At 37.0% G+C, this 22,643-nt stretch overlaps 1 protein-coding gene across 3 annotated transcripts in view; it reads right to left on the bottom strand.

Annotated features, from left to right (window-relative positions):
* Window positions 1–22,643, bottom strand: part of VAV3 (vav guanine nucleotide exchange factor 3) — a 165,293-nt gene that overhangs the window by 87,680 nt on the left and 54,970 nt on the right. For all 3 annotated transcript variants that reach the window (XM_061465174.1, XM_061465176.1, XM_061465175.1), the window contains exons 3-13: window positions 20,224–20,282; window positions 19,339–19,404; window positions 16,409–16,517; window positions 12,807–12,899; window positions 12,646–12,714; window positions 8,211–8,314; window positions 6,112–6,211; window positions 5,078–5,173; window positions 3,386–3,454; window positions 788–874; window positions 240–325 (exon numbers count right to left, since the gene is read on the bottom strand). In XM_061465174.1, coding sequence (XP_061321158.1) covers window positions 240–325; window positions 788–874; window positions 3,386–3,454; window positions 5,078–5,173; window positions 6,112–6,211; window positions 8,211–8,314; window positions 12,646–12,714; window positions 12,807–12,899; window positions 16,409–16,517; window positions 19,339–19,404; window positions 20,224–20,282 — 938 coding nt within the window. The remainder of the gene's footprint in view (window positions 1–239; window positions 326–787; window positions 875–3,385; window positions 3,455–5,077; window positions 5,174–6,111; window positions 6,212–8,210; window positions 8,315–12,645; window positions 12,715–12,806; window positions 12,900–16,408; window positions 16,518–19,338; window positions 19,405–20,223; window positions 20,283–22,643) is intronic.

Here is a 22,643-nt window from a genome sequence, read left to right as displayed (position 1 = left end):
AAAAAAAAGATCAAACTTTTGCTAGAGATCTAGTATTTGCAAGGGACTTAGGTGATCTTAGATGTTAGAAAAGCTAACTTGCCATGAATCACTTTGTAAATTCACTTGTTAAACAGTGGATAGGTTCTGTGAATACACCGTGAAATGGAAAGTACTCTCAAGAATCACTGGGCTGACCTCAAATTTAAATAGAGTTTCTTTAAAGGCTTTTTAATAGCAAACACCAGATGTCATATCACCTGTCTTGCCTCGCACGTTTGTCTAATGTAGTTATCCTTATTTCCCCATCACCTTGAGGTCTTCCATACTGTAAGAGGGAATGATTCTGAAACAGAAGCAATACATACAATTCAATACAGCAAAAGTGTCAAGATGATGACACATTCAAGTGTTGGATCACTTACTCCTTTTACTTCAAAATAAAGAACTTCTAGGGCCTGAAAACGCATTTTCCTCACTATCATCTAAACTAGATACAATAAAAAAAAAAAATCAGTCCATTCCATTTCAGTCTTCAAATGGGAAAACTTCTCCCATTACAAAACCACCTGAGTTACTGTACAAATACAAACATTTAACTATGTAAATATATTTATCTACAGACTGACCCCCAAAAAAGCAATCTCTGCACTTAAATATTCATGTTTTTCTAAACCAAGCAAAGCATATTTATACTTAAATGTTACCAAGAGTACTATAATATTATATGAAATGGGGAAGAAAATACATCAATATATTTGATCAAAAACGATTTTGAAACTGCATATAAATGAAAAATATCACATACCAGATTCTCTATTGATAGTTGAAACTGTCTAATTTCACGAAGCGTTTCATTATCTCTCTTCACTTCATTTACATATTGAGCCAAGTCCTAAAGCATAAACAGATGAAGGGAGGAAAAAACTTTTCTATAACAGGCCACTTTAATACACTATTTTGGCAATTTTATTTCTAATTTGCCTTTGAATTATATGTGTATTTAGTACATTTTAAAAAATAGGTATCTTTTATGTTTGAGAATCCCCAATATATATGCCTAAATAAAGAAGGAAAAAAGCTTCTGCGTATCTTCAATCTATTTACAACTTTCTTCATATTTATTGAAACAAAAATTTAGCAACAAAGAGGAAAACATGATAAATTGTAAAAAAGGGCTGATTTCTTCTGAATTTCATTAATGTCTTATTTTCAAGGTTAAAGATGGAAATGTAATTTATGCAACACACTACCAAAAGAGTCAACAACATCCAGTATCCGAGAATAAGACAGAAGGTAAATTGAGCATATCGTAGAAAATGTGTAAGGCAGCTCAAAAGCACCATGTAAGGTCACAACCATCTCATAAGCATATATCACATCACACACACATCATATTACATATGGTAAGCCTGGCTGCATATTATGAGAGAAGAAGCTACTGCCCCAGTGGAAGGATCTTGCTCTTACTGTTGCACAGCAGAGAGAAGCCATTACACATCAGATCTTTTAAAGAGGCTTTTAATGGGATATATTACCTGAAGTCATAGGTTGAGATCATTATTGCCCCCTTTACCAGAACATGTACTGTACACACTTCACTAAAGCCTGTAAAATGCTCTGAACATGTTTGAGTAATAGTGACAATTCACTGGAGCTTCTCTGTTTATGGCTAGAGATGAGGAATGAGCAAGAACGACAACTGGTAGGGTCAGGGATGCTGAGAGCAGCAGCTGGAAAAGGCATTCTGATCTCACAACTTGCTTTTACAGTACCCCTTCAGTATGGTCACTTATTTGGAGGGTGGAAGAAAGATACATCTTCCTAGGACATTTTTAATCGAAGCCTAAGAATAGCTGTAATCATTATGCTAAGCATCCCAAATGAATCTCTGCAGGATAGATTCACATCAGTCTTTAAAGAGTTAGTGTAGAAATTAAATAACCTCTTTTCTTGCTGCTAAAAGAGATCTAACGGCATAATCCTTCCGAGAATTTTCTTTCTTTGGGAGCAGTACCACTTAGCTGGCAGTTTTTCCAAAGACATTTTCATTTTCAAGCAGACACACCAGGATTTTTAGAAGCAACATACCAATGTTGCACAGTTATATCTACTAGAAGGATATACTAAATCAGGAGGGAAGCAATGCTGCACCCTTAAGGAGAGATGCTCATGCCTTCAGAGAGCAGGGGTATTTGGGTTGTGGAGCAGAGGGAGGTGGGGTGTTGGGTTGATTGGATGGTTATGGTCTGCCTTGCCAGCACATAACTGCCACAGCCACCCTGGCAAAGAGATTTCTTAACTGGTCTTTTATTTGCAGTCCAACTGCCACCAAAAACAATGAAGCAAACCAGAAAAGAAAAAGGAGGGCAGGAGTAAATAAAAAACAGGGTTATTTTCCTAGCCAATTAGAAGCAGCCAGGGTGCATGGCTTGCCACTAGGTGGAAGCAACAGTGTGCCATCCCATTTCAGGCATCTCTCCCTGGGAGATAATTGTCATGGCATGCTCTGCATTCACTGCACGAAAGCGGATGACAAAAAAATGAGAGCCAAAAATCTCATTAGTGGGTTGGTCTGTATTCCAGGCATTCAAGGCAGACAATCGCATAATACAAGACAACTATGTGACCCAAAACTAACTTAGTCTGACTTCAGCATCTTCTGTTGATCATATAGATTACAACAGGAAATATGACCTATGTCATGTTGTCTTCTTTCCCCTTTTCCCCCCACAAAAGATAGGCAAAAAAAAAAAAGAAAAAGAAAAAAAATCACAATACAGCACAAGAATGTCACAATTTGTGCTGTGAAGCGAACTGCAGCAGAACTGCGCTTCATTTTTGAAGCTGTGCAAAAGAACACATATTACCTTATACATAAGGCAGAACACCTCTTCTATAAAGCATTTGTTTGTACCAATATACAGTGATAGATATTCTATCTCCAGACACTACTACTTTCTAAAGTAAAGCTACACAGCTCATAATAAGAGGACAGAAAAAAAACAAACTTGTGAAGAAAGAGAACCATCTTCATCTCACTAGGAGTCTACTCACCTTGATTAGCATTGACTTACAGTGACAGAAATATGCCTAAATTTTGGAAGCGAGACCCATTATCAAAACACCTGCTTTTCATCACAAAAATGACAGCAAAGTGATGTAGAAGTAAACTTAAGTAAGGAAGTTCCATTTTATAAACCATCCACTTCATTAAACTACTGAGCTTGTTTCCAGACTTGGACAAAGCCCTCAACTATATACTTACCCTGATACACTTACATAGCTCATTGTGATCTGTGAAAACATGCTTCATCTGCTGTGAAAAGCATTATCTCCCCCAAGAAACAGTTCTAATATTTTAACTGCCAACAAAGACAAATACTTAATTGCCATGAATACCTACTTTCATTGCATCAAGTGCCAGTTTTAGATTTGCCTTCTCCATGGGATCAGTAGTGTGCTTTACAAGCTCCTGTGAACAGTTAAAATTTTTCACTCACTGTCAGTTTACAAGTTGACATTGTCATTACTCATCCCCACACAAATTAAAAAAAAAAAGGCCAAAAACATAAAATACAACCTAATAATTCACATATTCACCCCCACAGTGATCCCCCTATTCACATATTTCATCCCCATAGTGAGCAGCTTAGAACTGACTGGGGACCACTGCAAACTGGTAACAGACAACTGTTAAAGAATGATAGCTATATAGCTTAAACACTGACTTTAGCCACTAATGAACCATCATTAGAAGCTAATTTGGTCAGTCTGGCACTTAAAACTTGCCAAATCAGATCATTAATGTATGTGTGTGCTGAAAGCACAGGTAAACACTTGAGTTCATTTGCACATTACTGTATATCATCCCATTTCACTGCAAGCACTTTTCTGCAGAAGGGGATGTACACTGGCAATAAAATCTCTGCTAAACGGTGCACTGCTTAAAAGAAGTCACTGTCTCATTACACCCGACTCAGCTGACATGCTGCCTCAGAAGACATATTTAAATCAAATGTAAATGTTTAAAGAATTTTTTTAGCCACTTCCCAAATGGAAAATAAAGGGGCTGGTTTGGTTTTTATGAAGTGAAGAAGTAACCTCTTGGGGAAATGGGCTATTTCTTCTTTATAATTTGAGAAGGGAATTAAACTTTTCAACAAATATAACTTGCTAAAATCATTGGAAACGCAGAAATAACTATACTTCATATTACAATATTAATAATTTACTGATTTTTTCTTTCAAAGTCCATTAAAATATTTTTCTTGTACAACATACAATATAGTTTCACACAGAAGTGACATACTGTATATCATCTTTTCACAATATACAGGTTGATTATAAAATCATGACTCAGGTCTCTTTAAAAAGCAGCTGCAGCATTCTTTTTTTTTTCCAATTTTCAACTGATCAAAATACTGATGACTCATAAAAATAATTCAAATAATTTAATATTACATAATGCATGTTAGTCTGCAGAGTCAAAATTGTGCTTCACATACAAGTAGTAGATCTTTTTAAAATGACATTTTACAAGCATCAGCAGGGTTGACACTCTAATAAAGTAATATATTTCTTTGCAGCTGAACTAATGAGTCTCCTGGCACAGCTATCAAATTAAATTTATAAGACTCTCCACCCTTATTACAGAACTGCAAAACCTAATGCTTTGTGGGTTATAACATGAAGCATTTCAAAGTAAGTATGGCTTTATTGTAACTCATGACAGCAAAGAAGCATCTTAAAAGTATGTTGTAAGTATGGCCCAGCTTCCTCTTTCTGGGGGGGATGGTTCACATTTCAAAGTACCATGATTATACTTTGGTACTACTAAACCTGTTAAACATACCGAGAATGAAAGATTCAGATACTGAGGAAAAAATTGTGGTTTATTCTTTTTTTCCCAGATATACTTCAGCTCTGAGGAATGATCTTTGAAAGAAAGCCCACATTTGACTGGATTTTATTTTGCAACAAATCAGCCTCAAATCTATGGAAATGTGAATCACCTCCCTTTGATAAAGACCTTTAACTCTCATAGTTACAATTCACTGATGATACTCAGCCCCCTTCAATTTCAAAAATAAAATACCTGGAGCAGTAGGTGGTATTTTAGCACTCTCTGCATTGGAACCACTAAAAGATCCCGTAATGTAAATTTCCCGTTATTGGCCCTCTTTGAACATTCCTAGTTCAAAGGAGAAGAAAGAATAAGACAAGAGAGCTAGAAAATAAAAATATTCATGCAAGACATACAAAAAATCTGTGACACATGGGCCAAGCAACTATATTAATCTTAATATAAAGAATATCAACAAAATAAAGGAAACAATTGATATGACAATAAGAGCTAAGCAAAAAAAAAAGAAAAAAGAAAAAAAAGACTGGACCTGGACGCTTGTTCTTAGATATTTCAACAGTATGAGAAAGAGTAGAATAAACATCACAAAGACAACAACTTGCTGAGGGTACACTCCATCCCTTCATCCAAGTCATTGACAGCAATCTTTAGCAATGATCTGCAGGAAAAGACAGGACACCCACAGCAAGTCTTACAGCCACCAGCAGATTAGAGGTGCAGGAGACACTCTTCAGGGCACGTCCAACAGGATCCTCATATTAAGGCAACAAGATTAAGGCAATGTCTACCTGCTGTGCACTACCTAGGGACACACTAACCCTCAGGGCTGACCAGGAGCAGCTCTGCTTGAAAGGGGGTCATGCCAGATAGCGAGCCTGTGAGGCTGTGGGACCAGGGCTTGTTTAACCTAGAACCCATGTTCTCAGCTGAGATATTATCACGATAAACAGAAGGGTACAGCTGATGATCACTTCCTACACCACTCACCAAAAAAAAAAAAAAAAAAAAAAAATATAACTAAAAGGACAACCTAGCCCTGCTGATGTCAGGGGCAACACTTTTCACTTCAGTGCCAGGACATGTACTGCAAGAGTTCACATATTCATTTGACTAGGGACTCCAAAAAAATGAAAAGGAAGAGAAACACATTCTAGTTTCAGTTAAGCTGTTTTTTTATCATAAAGTTTTTACTTAGATGAAAGTGAGGCATATTCATAGAAGCACGTTTTTTATATATATGTATATATACATGTTAATACTAATACCTCTAACTTCAATTTAACATCTTCTTTGGTCTTAGAGATGTTGTCTAAGCATGATATTGCTATCTCCACTTGACTGCAGTACTGTCCATAAATAACCAATCTAAATCAAAGCAAGAGATAAAGAACAAGAGAAACGTTTCCATACATAAGAACAATAATTTTTGTCATAAATACATTGGTAACAATCCTCCTTTCAAAAGGAGCAGTGCCTAAATAACCCAGGATAGTATTTAGCCATAGACTTCAATAAGCAGCATGAAGGATATTCAGAGGAATACAATTTTTATCTGCCTTCAAAATGCTGTAAAAGCATTGCAACATCCTTTAATATTCACATACACATGTGAATATGAAAGGACTCATTAAAAAGGAGCATAACTGCTATTTAACTGATCAACAGTCTTAAATATTTAGAACAGATTTTCAAGGTTGTGATGTATAAATTCTGTAACACAGACTCAAGAGGATTTGTTACAGCTATCCATTAAAGAACTTACAGGTTGCCTAAACTGATCCATCTCCAACAGTTTCTACCAGAAACCTTCAGATCAAAATAACAGTGTGCAGAAACTCAAGAAATTTTCGATAGCTGTCAAGGGCAGCAATGCTTCTTGAAGGAGCTTGGGTTTATGACAGAAGTTTCTTGTCCCTCTTTGGAGTCCTTCTTTCTACTAGTCCCATTGCAAAGAGTGCCGTTTCCTTTAATCTCGTCTTACATTTCTTGAGGTAATTCCTTCTGTATGCTTAAAATCCTTTTTGGGGGGGGTCCTGTGAGCCTTCCACAAGGGTCTCCCAGATTCTTTATTGTCTCGCCTAATATTTACCATTTTTTTCCCCCCTCATTCTTTTTTCACAGTTGAAGTGATTAAAGTGGTTTAACACCACTTCTGATTACTTTAATCACTACATGGTTAAGACACTAAGTCTACCGCCTTCTGTTTCATTGTTCTATAATATAAAGTTTCCTCTCAGTGTCCTTTGTTCCCCTTTTAGCACACATTTCAGAACCAGTTTTGAAAGATAAGCATTTTCCAGAACAACTTCTTGTCCCCTAATTCCCTCCTACAGAAGCAGAAAGTCTAGCAGCCTGGGAAATAAACATGTCCTACTCCAACATAAAAGCTGGACAGAGGGTCTCTGAAGGCAAGACTGTTTGTGGGCAGCCTGGGACACCCTCCACGCTTAGAAAACAACTCTACTGTTTTCTGGATGCTGCTGTCCAGTTTCTCACAAGAATGTTATTACTGCAACAATCCTCCTTCCCCATCACTCTTGAGCAAACCCAGTTTTCTCCCAGAGGTCTTTCCTGCTATAGTCCCTGAAGGAACTGATTTTTAACCACAACCCAAGGGTTACTTCAAGGTTAGGTCAACACAGTAGCCCACAGTACAAGTGTCTTCCACCACATATATATGCCACAGGCATGTAAGCTCATCTATACAGTCCAAAAGCTGTTCAATGCTGGCCGGAAAAAGCAAATCCAAAAAGGTGAGTAAAAAAACTGGCAATTAGCCTACAGGACATGGCATGCTGCCACAGTTATCCTGTTACCAGCTTGGCTGGTTTTCAGTTTGAAGGTAGAACGTTAGCTTTACTGTCACACCTTTGACTGCAGGGTAGGCTAAGTCTCTAGTCTCTTCTTTCTTTTCTGCAGTCCCTTCTGCTTTCTCTTCCTCCAAATTATGGTTATTTCCGTTTTACTTAACCTGGAATAGCCTTTATATATATATCCTAACCTTACTTTGCCCCTTCTTCCATTTTTATAACATTTTAACTGTTAAACAAAACTGGGATATGCTATAAAATACCCAGGATTTTTTGCATGAAAAAAAAATGTTATGCAGAATAAGCTATTTTTGTTCAAAATATAGATGTTACCTGCCTATGTAACAATATTGCCAAAACTGAGCATAAGAAGAGAGAGGGCTCATACAGCAGTTAGTTACATTTTGACTTCTAGGCTCAAAACAACAAATAACTAGCTTAATAATTATACCGACATAAAATACAACCCAGTTTCAAAAAAAAATAAATAAAAAAAAGTAAAATATCAAATTGAGCATAAATTATCACAATTAATATGAGTGCATAAATCTTACCTTTCTTTGTAGTTAATAAAAATTTGATATAGGTTCTGATCATTTTTGTTTACAATGGAATCATTGATGTCCTGTGTTAGGTTCCTGTGGATTTTCACCAAATCCTTAAAAAAAGTAAATGGGGAGAAGAAAAGGTTTTTGAAAACAGAACTTTGAATATAAAAATGAATTATTTAATGTTAGATCCACTAATTACAATAAATTGAAAAATAGATAATTTGAGTACAACCTGGTTTGCCACAACTTCCCTATCATGCAACAAGAAAAACTAAACTTCAAGAACTACCTATTAGAGACTAATTTATTCTAGCTTAGAACGTGCACTGTTAATTCATCTTCATTTTATAATAATTTTCAAATTAAGCAAGTGAAGTAAATGCTTTAGTGACAAGATAAAGTAATGATTCACATCCCTGAGCTGTGAAAAATTAGTTTTGTACATTACATTGGTCAATTACCGATGTTCTAGTGTTAACTACAATCATAATGAATTTCCTAATTCAGCCGGCAACTAATGGCTGACAGAAAGGCACAGCTATTGCAGAAAGATTTGCTCTCTGAGTACAGTTGTAACTCACCTTGTCTGTTCACTATCATACAAAAAAATCTGTAAGCAACTATGGAAAATTACGTCAGCCTTAATACCACATAGATACTGTCAGAAGATTCACTAGAAATTAACTCAAAGCAAGTTAAAATGTTTGGAAATCAAGAACTGTGCACAGACTGCTAACAAAAAAAAAACAACAAAAAAGAGACATTGAAGATAGATTTGAAAACAGTGTTGGGACTGGCATTGTTTAACTTCGTCATCAACATGGACAGTGGGATTGAGTGTGCTATCACCAAGTTTGCCAGCATGGCATGGTCATCAAGCTGAAGGGAGGGGATGCCATTTAGATGGACTTAGACATGGCTGAGAGGTGGGCCCATGCAAATCTTGAAGTTCAACAGGCCAAGAGCAAGTTCCTGCACCTAGGTGAGGGCAACCCCAAGCAGCATTGAGAAGACAGACTTGGGTGCGCCAGTCAGTAAGAAAGTTAACATGAGCTGGCAATGTGCGCTTGCAACCCAGAAAGCCAGACATATACTGGGCTGTACCAAAACATAGAGTGACCAGCAGGTTGAGAGAGGAGATTCCCCACTCTCTACTCTGCGCTTATGTTCCCATCTGCAGTACTGCGTCCCAGCTCTGGGGCCCCCAGTATAAGCAAATCCACACGAGGGCCATGTAGATGATCAGAGGTCTGAAGCAATTCTACTATAGAGACAAGCTGAGAGAGTTAGGGTTGTTCATTCTGGAGAAAAGAAGGCTCCACAGAGACCTGATAACAGCCTTCCAGGACCTAAACAGGTCCTACAAGAAAACTGGAGAGGGACTTTTTACAAGGGCCTGTAGAGATAGGACTAGGGGAATGGATTTAAACTTTAAACAGGGTAGATCTAGTTTATATATTAGGAGGAAATTCTTTACTGTGAGGGTGGTGAGACACTGGAACAGGCTGCCCAGAGAAGCTGTGGATGCCATAACTGGCAGTGTTCCAGGTCAGGTTGGACAGGGCTTGGTGCAACCTGGTCTAGTGAAAGGTACCCTTGCCCACAGCAAGGTAGTTGGACCTAAATGATCTTTAAGGCCCCTTCCAACCCAAATCATTCTATGATTCAATGATTAAGATGGTGTGGCAGGGTGCTCCACTCCTCCAACCTGGCCTTTATTTCCCATATCAAGTGAGAACCACCAGTGCAGTGGGTGGTGATTGGCCATAGTGGAGCTGTCTGTTGGCTGCATCCAGCTGGAAGTGGATTTAGGAGAGGGAGATAAGAAAAATAGCCAAGGGCTAATCTGAGCAACCTGCATGCCCGCTAACCATAGTCCTGGTCAAGTTCCAACTCAAGCCGAGTTTGGAAAAAAAACTAAATTCTATAGTCAATATGCAAATGTGGCTATGAGTCAATTATCTTACTCCATAGTGGGCAGCCCAGGGCCCATTGAACTCCCGTGCATGGCAGTGGGCAGCACGCCAGGATCTCCCCTTGAGTTAGGATGTCTCTCAAGGTTACTCTTCAAGGTTGAGAGATTCCTTACCACAACAGATTATTGGTAAGTGAATAATAGCATGCTAACCTTTGAAATCTTAGCTCATATAAAGAATTGATTTTTGTATTTATAGTCCATTAGACATAAAGTGTTGACCAAGTCTGGGACTAAGTCTGGATCCAGCCACACCTAAACTACCCACTGAGAAGTTTAACACATGAGAGGGTCCTTTCCAAACCTTGTGACTCAACGTGAGAGCCTCCCTGACATTTCTGTCTGACCCTGCCCTAGCTGTAATAAAACAAATGTACCTTGCCATAAAATGTTGTTAAATACCTGTCCTATTAGCTATCAAACTTTGTTAAATTGCTGTTTTATATCAATAAACATACTGCTACTTCTCTCTTATGAGCATATGCTTTGCTTCATCTGCAACAGCTGGTTTCATGCAGTAAATGACATACTACAAAAATAATACACAATACTGAGTTGTGAACTAAGTGAACTTCACTCATCAGAGGTGAGGGAGCAAAAACGTAAAACAGATCAAATTCAGCTGCTAGCAACTGTATGGCCATATCCTCAGAATATTAAATTGCAGCAGAGGTATTAACATAGAAATGTTTCCCTACTAATATATTACAGAAGCACATTTTCTCAGAAACACACAGACTCAACTAACAACTAACTCCTTAAAAACAGCTTAATGCTAAGGGGACAAAATGTCTTTTTGAGCTTCTATTTCCAACTCAAAGTCAAGCTTTAAATTTAACTGATATTAACATCAGTCATGGTTTGAGCCCAGCTGACAACTAAGTACCACGCAACTGCTTACCCACTCCCCCACCCCTCCTCAGTGGGGTGGAGAGGAGAATTGGCAAAAAGGCAAAAACCCATGGGTTGAGATAATAACAGTTTAATTAATGAAATAAAAGTAAAATGTAATTTTTATTACTATTATTACTAAAATGATATGATGATGGGGGGAATAAATATCCCCCTTTATCCCCCTCACACTGGCAGAACGTGGGACACTGAAAAGTCATTGAATTAGGGTAAGCACTACTTAGCAACAACTAAAACACTGGTGTGTTATCAACATTATTCAGACTAAAACCAAAACACAGCACTGTACCAGCTACTAGGGAAAAAAAAAAAAACCTAGCTCTGTCTATATAGTGAATATAGCTTCACCCTAAGCACTGATCAAAACCCTTTAACAGAGACAAATTCATCCTGTTCTGAGAACACTGCACTTGCTTTCCATGTCACAGTTTGCTGTAGAGCTCTGTGTAACAGCTGGTTTTAGTCTAAAACAAGCTTCCAGTGCCCTCCAGCCTTCCTGCTGAGGAATTGCTGCAGAGACAACGTCTGAGCAGACAAAGCTTTTGCACATATTTTTAGCTTAGACGAATTCTGTATTTCTTTCAATGTTTTTAGATGTCTATGAAGTCTTACTGGAATCAGAAATAAGCATCATCTCGTGACAGCAGAATACTGAATGCTGATAGAGAAAAGCAAAGTAAAACAACAAATAATTTATAACGTGTCTTCCTAGTTTCAAACAAACAGGTTTTGTTCTGTTAGGGTTCTTGCTCTTACCTGATCCCCCTATATTTCTTTAATGAACAGTGATCAGGCCAACTCCTGAGTTTGTACTTGAAGTGTGTAAACCCTTTTTATACCCCTGCGCAGCGTTTCACGTTGGCTGGCTTTAGGTCTTTCAACGGACATAAGTCAATAAGTCTGGGCCCACAGAGCCTTAGGAAAGAGATTTACACTAACTTACGTAGGGCACATCATGGCCTTATTTGCAAAGAATACGGAACATTTATGTAGGACAGAATACAAGTATGTTTTCAAAAGCAAAGGGGTCTTTACAGGCAGCTGACATACTTCAAGAAGTATGGTCAAGTTAGGTTAGTGATATCTGGCAATATTTTGGACTAAGACTCAAATAGAAAGAAATTACAGCAACTGAGATTCAGAGTGAAAAGTTCAATAGCAAGAGCAATATGGCCACACTCTGGGGGCTTTCTTTACAGTGTGCCTCATAAAAGAAGATTCTTTTCATTTGTCTGTTGAGAGAGGCTTCAGACCATGTCTTATGTCTTTATCTGAAGCCAAATAAAGACATCTACTGAATATTTACACCAACTAAAAATACATGTAAATTGTCATACTATTATTTTTAGGCCAAAAATATGTGCAACAAACTAATAATCACAGAAACTTTTATGTTTTCAGTCAAGCATGAAAAATAGCGTGCATATTCTTTTTTTAATCGACTACATTAATATCTACATAAATGCATTGTGCACCATATTTCAAATAATAATTTTGTGCAGTAACGTGCAACACAAATGTATCAAATACATTAAACATGCAATTACTTACAGGAATATTGATGAAAACAGTATCAAACTCTGATGCAGACAGAAACCTTTTCAGTGGCACCATGAAAAACTGCAAGAAAAAGTTTTTATATATCAACTATGACATATTTTCTAGACTGCTATAAAAATACATAAGTTAAAATGCTGTAAGTAGCATCTTACTTTCTCTATAGATTCCAGAGTTTCAGTGTATTTCTCTTCAGTTTGCTTTATTTCAGCAAGACAACAGCTTCTTATATCATTTTCAGTATATTTCTGCAATTACAATAGAGTCAAGTTTAAGTCATTAACAGGCACCTAATGGATAACAAATGTATTTATTTGTTTAGAATTAAGCAATTAGGATAACTGCTTCCTGAAATTCTCAGTACTGCAGCCTCCAGATATGAAAGCAATAACCAAGATTATTTTAATGTGAAATGAGCTGATGACTTTAAGAGTTTTACTAAAATTCAGCATTAAAGGAATGTTATGAAAAGTTCATGTTTAGACCTAAAACACTGAACTTTCTGCATGTGCTTCGGAAGCTGAAATACAAGGTCACATTTAATTTACATCCAGACTTAGAAATCTTATTTAAAATACTCAGCAGTTAATAATTCCATTAAACTTCATGGCACTAAATCATCTAAGTAACTTTCAATACCATAAATACTGGATTCAGTCTAATCCCTGCACTTGTTTACAGTTTTCCCTTGTGGTTCTCAAGGGGAGCTTTCTCTTCAGACACAATATTTGTCCTTTAATTGGGAAGTGCAATGACCTCTAAGTTCAGCTCTTACATACGTATGCGTGAGTCTTCAATGAAATCCTGGGATTTTTCCATGTAAACCACCAGATTCATAGTTAATTGAAATCATTTTCAGCACAGGACTCAAAAAATAGGTTACAAGCACTCTTGCTGAAGATCAGATTTACAGTCACAGCTTCAGTAACTTGCAAATCTGCCTTCAAATAAGAGTAAATACCTGGAAGAAGGTATACAAGCACTGGGTCAAGCAAGACTTAAAGCATCTGGAGACATACAGGTCAGCTTGGAGACCAGACACAGTACGTAGCTCTTACAATTAAAAGAATAATTGATCCAAAATGTTTTCTCCAAGACCAGAAAAAAAGCAGTGTCTTAATAAGCAAAGTACTACTACATCCTTTCTGAGGCCTACTTATCCTTGGAAGGATGCGTAACATCCTTCCAAGGCCTCTTTCATTATATCCCTAACTGCATCTTAAATTTTTTCACCCAGTGTAGGGAATCCATATACTCCACATAATAGACCTGATGACTATGCATTACTCAAATACAGGGAGAGTCGGGACTAGAAATCTAGCACTAAAGTTCTTCCCATTCAGAAGAAGACTTAGCTTTCAAACAGAAGACTTTTCTGCTCCAGGAATAACAAAATTTTTAGATTGTCATTTTAACAATTAGCTCTTAGTGTGCCCAAGAGCTACACTCCTTCCACTCCCCTCTCTTTGCTATCAGTCCACTTGAGAGACCCACTATACATACCACAGCAAACAGCAAACTGCACTTATTAAATTGTCCATGAGCCACGTTAAGCACCTATAATATTGTTTGGCCAGCTATGAAGAGTAGGAAACATATTCCTACCACCTAAACTAGATGTAAATTTGCAAATCAGACAGGCACAAAAATTTCGTCACTGTTCAGACTTCTTTTTGCTGTTTTGACATACCTCCTTTACCCTTCTCTGTTTGTCCCCATGTGACTCTACAAGCAGCTCCTGCAACTGGAATATGGCTTCTCACTCGTATCTACCATGTACTGCGTTATCTCAGAAATTACTCTTCAAAATGCAAATTTTCATTATTGAATGAAATAATTATTGAGTAACACAGTTATTCATTTTCCCACAACACGCATTAAAGTGCCATTCTTATCAGCTGCAGACAGAAGGAACCATTTTGCAAAAATACAGTCTGTCTTTACGAGTAGCAATGTACTTTGTGGGCATCATCTGATGATCAGCCTCATCTCATAACCTATCATTTATTCCCAAATTCCTTGGCAGGGGGAAACAGGCACTGTCGCGGTTAACTACAGCTAATTATTATCTCAATAAAATACTAGAATTTTACATTACTCAGGCTTCTAGTTATTTTTCACCTTTACCTTTGTGAGCCCAGTACTGTTCAAAGCGCTTGCAGTATTTGCACCTAGTTGTTGTACCCAATAGAAGTTCACACCAATTTGTAAAAAGTGGGGCTTTGTTTCATCAACTCTCACATGAGCAATGCAAACAAATTGTTGGAATTCCACTTAAAATGATTCCCTTGAATTTTGTGCTCACCTAATTCAAACAAATCATTCACAGAGGCACTTTTGGCAGAAATTTACACATCCATTTCCTAGCTTTACCACAAACTTCCAGAACTTAAGTGCAGTAAATAAAAGGAGAGAGGAAATAAGAAATAATGTGTGAATACCAGTACAAGTGAGAAAAAATTGCCTTTGAAGGTCAGGTACTGCTAGAGATAACTTAGTGCAACAGTTTACTTCAGAAAATAACAACAACAAATCAAAGATGAGGAGATGCAAAGCATTCTGGCTGCTATGGGAGACTGAAAAGTATTTGGCAATTCTAAAAATCTGCTTGGAGATTGTCCGGTGCTAGTGTTTACACATACAAGGAATTCTCCTGTAGGATTCAAATCAAAGTACTGTGCAAAATAGTCATGTTAGCATGCAGTGTATTTATAAACCTGAGAGGAAATTATCACAAACCAGAAATAATTACCACATTCAAGAAAGCTGTCACAGCAAAACAATTGTAATCTCTCCATTCATTACATGTTGTGGAAAAATATTTTGCTGTACTAATGTTTTCAATTTTCATTTATTTTCCATTAGAAACAAATGCGAGTCTGTTCAATCTGAAGTATCTAGGCTAAGATGCAACTAAAATTAGAATGTGAGAGTCCCAATCACTATATTAATCATTTGCTAAAAACATGGATATGCAAGAGAGACATTTACAACAGGAAAGAATCAGAGAAAGTTTACATGCTACCAAACTGCCAGAGATTACTAACTGCTACAGTTGAAGAAAAAAAAAGCCACCTACACTCGTTATGTGAAACCCCGAACTTAATGCATTCTGAGTTTCAGTATAAAATGAAAACTCAAAAAAAATCACAATAAAGATTTCCCACAATTCAAACACTTTTTCTAAGACACCCTGCCTGCAAGTGCATGCAACTTCACTTAGATATAAAGAAGAGGGGTTTTCCAACTCTTTCTTTTTCGGTTTTCACTGAATAACCTAAACATTAGAGGGTAAATAAAACTATGCAAAATGTGAACAACTAACATAGCTTTCTGCTTATCTGACCATTGATTTGCATGCACTACCTGCAAGATTTTGTATTAGAAGAAAAACAGGCTTGAAAACAATACTGTTATACTCAAAACAATAATGATTAAAACAACCTTCCCAAAGACAAAATAACGGTAACTTTGGGGAACTGCCATAAAAACTAAGAACACAAATCACATTAGCTGTTGTCTTTCATTTAAAAATGACATTTCTTTCAAAAAATTACCACAGTTAACAATCAACCCTTTGCCAAAACAGACTGCAAAGTCTTAAAAAGGAGATTATGCACGGACCAGGACAGCTCTGGATGCAAGTGAGTACGAGTGAAGTTTCAGTGGAAAAAGTTATAAAGAGACAATTTCACAAATATTAATTTTGAAAAATAAGTGTTATTGCTCAAAAATAGATAGGAACTGGAAAACATACAGGTTGCTGTGCTGCTTCATCTTTCATTAGGTCTTCATAAACCTCCCCACCTTCATCTTCTCCATAGACACAATCATACAACTCCTCATCTTCATCAACACCAGTTTCACTGAAAGTTAAAGACAAAACAAAAAGAAGCTGTGAAGCACAGGTAAATTACCATCAGCTCTGCGAGGGACCATTCCTCAGGGGAAGAGCTTTCTACAGTAGCCAAACAGATCAACTAACAGAACTATCTAATGAAAAGAACTCATTATGGAAATTAAGTTAATAAATTTTCTTTCATCAACACATTTAAAAAAACAATAACTGTACTAAATCAACACAACACTGAAGACTGCATGAATTCAGAATCCCATGGACACTAAACCAGGCACTGAAACCAGCTTGTGAGGACAGTTTGGTCATGAGATACCATCCAGCTACTTTCTTCCATCCCTTTTCCCGCCACATCCAGTGAAGAGGAGCTGCCTTTCCTTATTGCCTGGCATCCTACTGCACTAGGAGTGAGACACTGGTAGGTATTTCTCTCCTGCCTAAAAAAAAAATTATCTAGGGTAAAACACATTAAACTATTTTGATAACCTCATAGCAAACTTCAGCTACCCAACAATGAAAAAAAGCAACCTTTCGAACTAAAAAGATCAGACAGTTCAACAAAACCGAGTATGCACAAGTGTCCTATTACCCAGTCTATGGAAACACCTCAGCATAAAGTCAGCGCCAAACTCTACAATCAATTAATTCAGTTTCATAAGGGTAAGGCCTACTGGAGTTTTGCTTATTTTGCACTAAGACAGTACCAAGCCCACAATACCTCTTTCCATCCATGTTTGTTAGGGCATGGCTACAAAAGAACTCTAAAAGATATTGAAAGTAGTCTGGCCATCATAATATAGGAACTTGATCAGATGTGTTGATAACTGAGATTTTTACTGTTGGAAGACAATGCTGAAATCCTTCAGAGTAAAAAACAAATAGAGGATCAGTCCACCAGCCTGGGAAGGACAGCCATTTCTATATGTGGATCATCAGTACTCAAAAACAAGACATCAGAAGCTCTACTGGCAGAGACTGATGATTTCAAAGAAAGCAAAATTAATGAGAATTGCTACCAACACAGTTGCCACATGGACTATTTTGAAATGCTAGACAAAATCACTACGTTTATAATCAGGATTTTATACAAAAGCCAAGTGAATTTTTTATTTATTAAATATAATTTGTTTCTTTTGTTCTTTTTAAGTCAAGAACATCAGAAGGATAAAGCAAGCAAGCATTAGAAGTTTCAGTAGATGGAATGATTGAAAACATATATTTGGGGGGTTCAACAGAAGGCACAAATTGCTCACATCCCTTCCTTTTCCAACAGATACTATGCCCCAGGACAGCTAGAAAGCTCAGGTGCTTCAGGTTAGTCTAGCATTTGAGCTTGCACCAGTGATGATGGTGTGCTAGCATTTCACATTTAACACAGCTGTCTCAGATGCAGCACAGACACATTGCACTTTACCACCTATGCTCCAGGGAACAAAAGCTGGCAAAAAGGCAGAGTAAAGATTGAAACATTTAACTACTACAGCTCTTTCTGACAGAAAGCTTTAAAGTTATTCTAAACTGTTAAGACACCATTTAAACTCAGGGACAATTACTTTCAGTCAAATCCATACTAATTCAGAGAAACTAAAAGATGTGGGCCATTTGCATCATTCACTGACACTTTATTTCTTTTGAAAAGAGTACTTCTTGAATTGTTTCCTCCACAACTAAGCATCTAACTATCAAATTTCATCAGCTAATATTTGTAATTTAACATAAAAAAAAGCTATGAATCTCAATTTGTTTGGTATGACTTGTTACCTTTTTTTTTTAATGAAATTCTGACTCCCAGCACTGAATTTGCATACCTATTCAAGGACTGATAGAAATATTGTTTTCAAACAGTGCTAATGACAGTACACTTAAGACATAAGAACTCCACCTCTAGCCCATGTGGGTCTCAGGAGTCTACAACTTCTACCTTCTGTGCGCTCACCTACACACAGGAAAAAACAGCTATGAAACAGCCAGTGTGCTGCAGAGACAAGGATAAGCTCTGCAGGGAAGGCAGTAAACTGAGCAGTGCCAGCCATGGTGGGGTTTCCCTTTTATGTAGGCAGTAAAGAAATTAATCCCACTGTGTGAACAGCAGCTACTGACCACATCACAGCAAGTGACATACAGTGTGGCCAAGGCCAAGATAGAGCCAAGTGAGCACTAGTGAGTTGAGCTTTGGGACAATGATTTCTGATCCCTGGTCTAGTCAAACATGATTCCTAATGGGTCTTGAGAGATCCTAGCCATAGCATGCAAAAGTAGTTCTCCCAAACAGTTTTTATGCCCAGATGTATTTATCTCACCTGTGTCTGCAAAATAAAGCTGCAGTTTATCATTCACTACTATATGTTTATGTCTGTCTAACTTATACCTCAAAGCCAACATGAAAATTGGCAATAATTAATAATGCTGCAAACACTTACCCAGAGAGGTAAATACACTCATAAAAAGAATTTAATTGACTTTAGGAAATAACCTTCTTGAATTATGATCCAAATATGCATTTTCTTTGCAAGTTCTAGACAATTTCCTTGGGTCCCTTACAACTGATATTGTAATTCTATGAAAGCATTCTTATAGTTTAGGCAATTAAACACATTCATTGCTTACTTTGCTACCAACCCCTCCATGAAACATTCTTCCTTACATATGTAAATGGAATACAATCATTCAGATAAGCTTCCTTAATTACTTGTTCCAGGTCACCATAATGGCTAACAAAATCTTTTAAAATCAAATAAATATTCTCATTAAAACCATGTGTTCCATAACATTATATAAATAATAACATGCAACTGAAGGCAAACATCTTCAACTAAATATTTACAACATACTCTATTAAATCAGGAAGACATTTGTAGATATCTTCATCATCAACGCTTTCTTCTGTAGGGAATGGCCTATAGAAAGAAATATAGCATGAATTATAGACAGCATTAGTCTAGTTTTGTTTGGTTTCTAAACTTTTCACACAGATTGATGTATGTTAATGTGGTTGTATGTTCCTCTCTCTCTAACAGTATATGTGTTTTTAGACATATGTATGAACCAATACGTATTGTAAATTAAAAAAAGAACCTAGGTGGTGTTGTAAAACATCACTACTACACATCATTGTCAGTTTTTCAACTAGAATATTACTTACTCTTTTTAGCACAGGACCTGGATTACAGGACTGACTAGGGAGTTTTGTCCATGTTAAAACCCATTGTTCATTCATATAGTAAGATTGCCAAATCAAACCATTCAAAAAGATGGAGAACACCAAAGCATGAAGTCCTTCATGTTCTCTCATATCCCACAAATATAATTCATGAGGTTAGGTTTGGTCGGAATATTTTGGTTTCTTTCTGAAAATATGAATCTCACAAACTTGGCAGCTCCACTGATATTTAGAAGAGAGAAGGAAGAGAAAGCCCATTTCTACTTACATACATCAGCACTGCATCAGCCTGACTTATGATGAATGTGTCACAATTATCATACAACTTCTGTAATACTGTTTGTTCACTTCATGCTTCAGCACAAGAATTAAACATAGTTCAGGCACTTCAGTAAGCGTACCAGAGGTAGAAAACACCTTCTGGGCTCCTCAGAGGTCCAAACCCTTAGCTAGCCAGAGAAGTTCTTACTGGGGAACACTGCCTGCATTGCCTCTAACAATTTTTTCTGAGGAGCATCATCCAAGAAGCATTATTCCCACAAGGGCAATAACATACCTTATTCCTGTGCCTAATGCAATAGGAGTGCGAGAAAGTTTTGAAAGTGTTTCTATCACCTGGAGAAGAAGGAAACAGAAGCCATGATTAGTTGTAGAACAGAAGCAATAAAACGTTTTGGTCTCAATTTTTTAATTATCAACAACAGCGTTTCACACCAAACTATAAAAAACAGACACAGAATATGGCTGTGTCAAAAACTGAGTGCACTGAATTTTCATCTATTTCCAATGAGCTGGTCTTCAGTGGTTTTGTACTGGGTGATGTGATGGAAGCACTAAGAGAGGAAAAGGGAAATTCTCTTATTGACAAGTTTCAGCATAATTAAAAGCCAGAGCTAGATGGAACTGTACTAAAATTTTATCTTACAGATTGTTCTTAAGATTTATTTTTTTTTATTGTACCTCCAGAAAGAAAATCCGATTAATTTGAGGCTTTTCCAAACAATAGCCAGAAGAGGGAGCCAAATGCCAAATCAGCAGAAAGCTACCTCTCCAGGACTGCCAGTCAAAGAAAGGCAATGTCTGATTAACCAAAGAGTTAAAGAAGCTGCACATTTGAGCCCATAAGCTTTGTATGTTTTTAGAGGGCAGCAGTAGTCTGGAAGATCTTATTTTAAGAAAACATCTTTTGTGAGTGCTCAAGGTTATACAGTAAGAGAGGGAGAACATTAGGGAGGGGAGAATACATGTACATATGATCACACATATGGAGTTAATTTTGCCATCAGCTATAGTCATATAAGACCAATTCATACTATACCTACCATATCATCATTGTCATGAGTATTTTCTATTGTTTTGAGTACTATCACATAGTCAAGTCTTATTTGCTAGAAAAAGAAGTGTTAAAATTACACCCTGTCTGAATTCCATATTCCCAATGACAAAGTTCCCATGAATTCCCCAGAAGTTTCAGAGTGGGTCTTCACAACTTAAAATCCATATTAAACTGAAGTGACATCTCATTTCAGTAGTATCAAAATTCATTATAGAAATTCTATATTCCATGGGCATTTGGGAATAACCTATGCAATTCAAAAATGTTTATTTTTGAAGTTCTAATGAGAAGACTAACGTGACCATAAAACACAGTTAACAATACATCTCTGAAAGGAAGGACAATGAAATTCTTACACAGGAGAATGACAAAGTAAATACTTAAGGGAATAACTGCCAACTACAGAGCTTAAACTGAAGTTACAAAGTCTCTAAAGTGAACCAGACTTCATGCAAATAAAGAAAAAAAATCAGAATGAACTAAGTTATACTGCTTCTGTGAAAGGGACATTTTGGGTTTATTTAAGCTGCTGTAAAAATTATCGTCACACAAAATCTGGTTTTGCCTTACAGAAAATTCGAATAATAAAAGCAAATGAATATGCTATGAGCATAATCAAAATTGCAGACACATCAATTCCCTATGAACAGAACTGCAAAACAGCCTAGAATAAGTTTTGGAAATTGTAAATAAAAGATGATTGAATAAACCATAAAATTAAAAACTGTTTTGTGTAAGTCAAAAGGTCAAGGGGAAAAAAAAGACTCCTGTAAAGAGCCTTGCTTTTGCAGGGGAGTTCTGGTTTCTGCACCAGAAAAGAACCTGCCTCTGCACACCTGCAAGAATCCCAGTGCAAGACTGCAAGGACTGCTAAACTGCATGAGACAAGTATGGGAAGTTAACTGAAAATTCAGTAGCTGGCAAAAAAAAAAATGATCTGTCCTGACATATGGGTGAAGACTGATTGGCAAAATCAGAGGAGAAGATGTTTAATGATTATTGCAACAGAGGTGGGCAAGTCTGGTGAACCGAACAACCCCTTCTTGTTCCAGCATGTTACTTTCCAGCACACAGAAAATCTTTTGCAAACTATTCCACCCACACAGACCCTTTTCCTTAGAGGGATTCGCACTTGTCTAGCACAATCAAACCCAGTGGTATTATTTCTTACTCTTCACATGCTTCAAGATAACACAAAAAAAAAGTTCCTTACAAAAAATCCAGAATATAATATTCATTTTAGGAAGATGACTTAGCAGTGTACCTCTAAATTACATGTTACAGCTACAATCTGAACACAAACAAAAGCAAGGCTTATAAATTAAAAATAATAAGAAAACCATTTCAGAAACTGATATGACAGCTTCAGGGAGGGGGGTGGATGGGACCCCACACAGAGGAAGCCAGAGAAGTGTTTATGAGAGCATGCACACACAGAAAGAGAAAGGAACTATAGGACTAGAGACAACAGAAGACAACTAAGAATTTTAACTGCTCTTACAATAGAGACTGCCTGGCATTGCAGGAAGAGCAAACTAATATGCCAAGACGCCAACAGGAAAAAATGAAACACTACATAATCTACAAAGAAGAAAACGGCAACCACCATAACAACTGTCAGTATCTCATCAGAGACACAC

This window comes from Pezoporus flaviventris, unplaced genomic scaffold, assembly GCF_033815535.1.
Source record: "Pezoporus flaviventris isolate CSIRO_AGI_PZ_B2104156 unplaced genomic scaffold, CSIRO_AGI_Pfla_v1 ptg000040l, whole genome shotgun sequence".
Taxonomy (NCBI): domain Eukaryota; kingdom Metazoa; phylum Chordata; class Aves; order Psittaciformes; family Psittacidae; genus Pezoporus; species Pezoporus flaviventris.
This window is presented reverse-complemented; position numbering and strand designations above follow the sequence as displayed.